This window comes from Haliaeetus leucocephalus, unplaced genomic scaffold, assembly GCF_000737465.1.
Source record: "Haliaeetus leucocephalus isolate CR32 unplaced genomic scaffold, Haliaeetus_leucocephalus-4.0 Scaffold274, whole genome shotgun sequence".
NCBI classification, from domain to species: Eukaryota; Metazoa; Chordata; class Aves; order Accipitriformes; family Accipitridae; genus Haliaeetus; species Haliaeetus leucocephalus.
The window spans coordinates 216,198-217,059 of NW_010972710.1; the positions used below are offsets into that span (position 1 = coordinate 216,198).

The window sequence follows — 862 nt, forward strand, 5'->3', positions numbered from 1 at the left end:
ATCACCATCTCAAAGGTAAAGACACCCGTGAAGACGTAGTCGAAGTAGCGCAAGACCTGGAGGGGGGAGGAGGTGGGGTGGGGGGAGATGCCTGGGGTCCCCCTGGCACCCTGGGACCCCCCCCCATACCTCCCAGCACCATGGGGCTGTGGGACCCCCCTGGCACCCTGGGACCCCCTGGCACCCCAGGACCGCCCCAGCACTCCATGGCTGTAGGACACCCCAGCACCCTGGGGCCATGGGCAGGGTCTCAGGGGCAGGACAAGGGGGGGACACCCCATTTTGGCACAGCCCGAGTTGCTGTTTTGGGGGTGCCTCACCCTGCAAAGCAGCACTGTGAGAAGGGGGCTCAGCCCCACCGCCCCCCCTGACAGCACCCGGAGGTCCCTCTGTGCCCAGCTGCGGGGCGGGGAGCGGGGGCTGGGGGCTTACGTTGTTGCGGGGGGCGTTGGGCTGCACGGGGTCCTCGGCAGCCAGGGCGATGCTGCTCATGGCGATGACCATCAGGATGCACATCTCAAAGTACCGCAGGTTGACGATGTAGTGGCACAGCCGGCGGAACCTGGGGGGGGTTGGTGGAAGAGGGACGGTGAGGGAGGGGTGAGCAACGGGCGCCCCCAGGACCCCCCCAGTCCCCCCACGGTGCTCACGGGTTGGTGGTGGAGAGGATGAACATGGAGCTGTAGGGCACCATGGGCTTGGGGCCGTTCTCCTCCTGATCGTCGCCTTCCTCCTTCTTCTCCTCCTCCTCCTCCTTGCGGGGCAGCGGCTCGGGGTTGGCGTTCCTGTTCACTGCAAGAGCGGCGGGATCATGGCCCCTGCACCCCTCCCGGACCCCCTGCATCCCCCACACCCCCCAGAT

The 862-nt window shown here is 67.5% G+C and overlaps 1 protein-coding gene across 1 annotated transcript in view; it reads right to left on the reverse strand.

Moving 5' to 3' along the window:
* Nucleotides 1–862, reverse strand: part of LOC104833250 (voltage-dependent P/Q-type calcium channel subunit alpha-1A-like) — a gene marked incomplete at its 5' end in the record, with an annotated part of 47,938 nt that overhangs the window by 38,981 nt on the left and 8,095 nt on the right. Inside the window, 3 exon segments of the mRNA XM_010569829.1 lie at nucleotides 1–56; nucleotides 433–562; nucleotides 651–818. The exon segment at nucleotides 1–56 is cut by the window's left edge and continues 153 nt beyond it. Of these exon segments, the coding sequence (XP_010568131.1) occupies nucleotides 1–56; nucleotides 433–562; nucleotides 651–818 (354 nt within the window).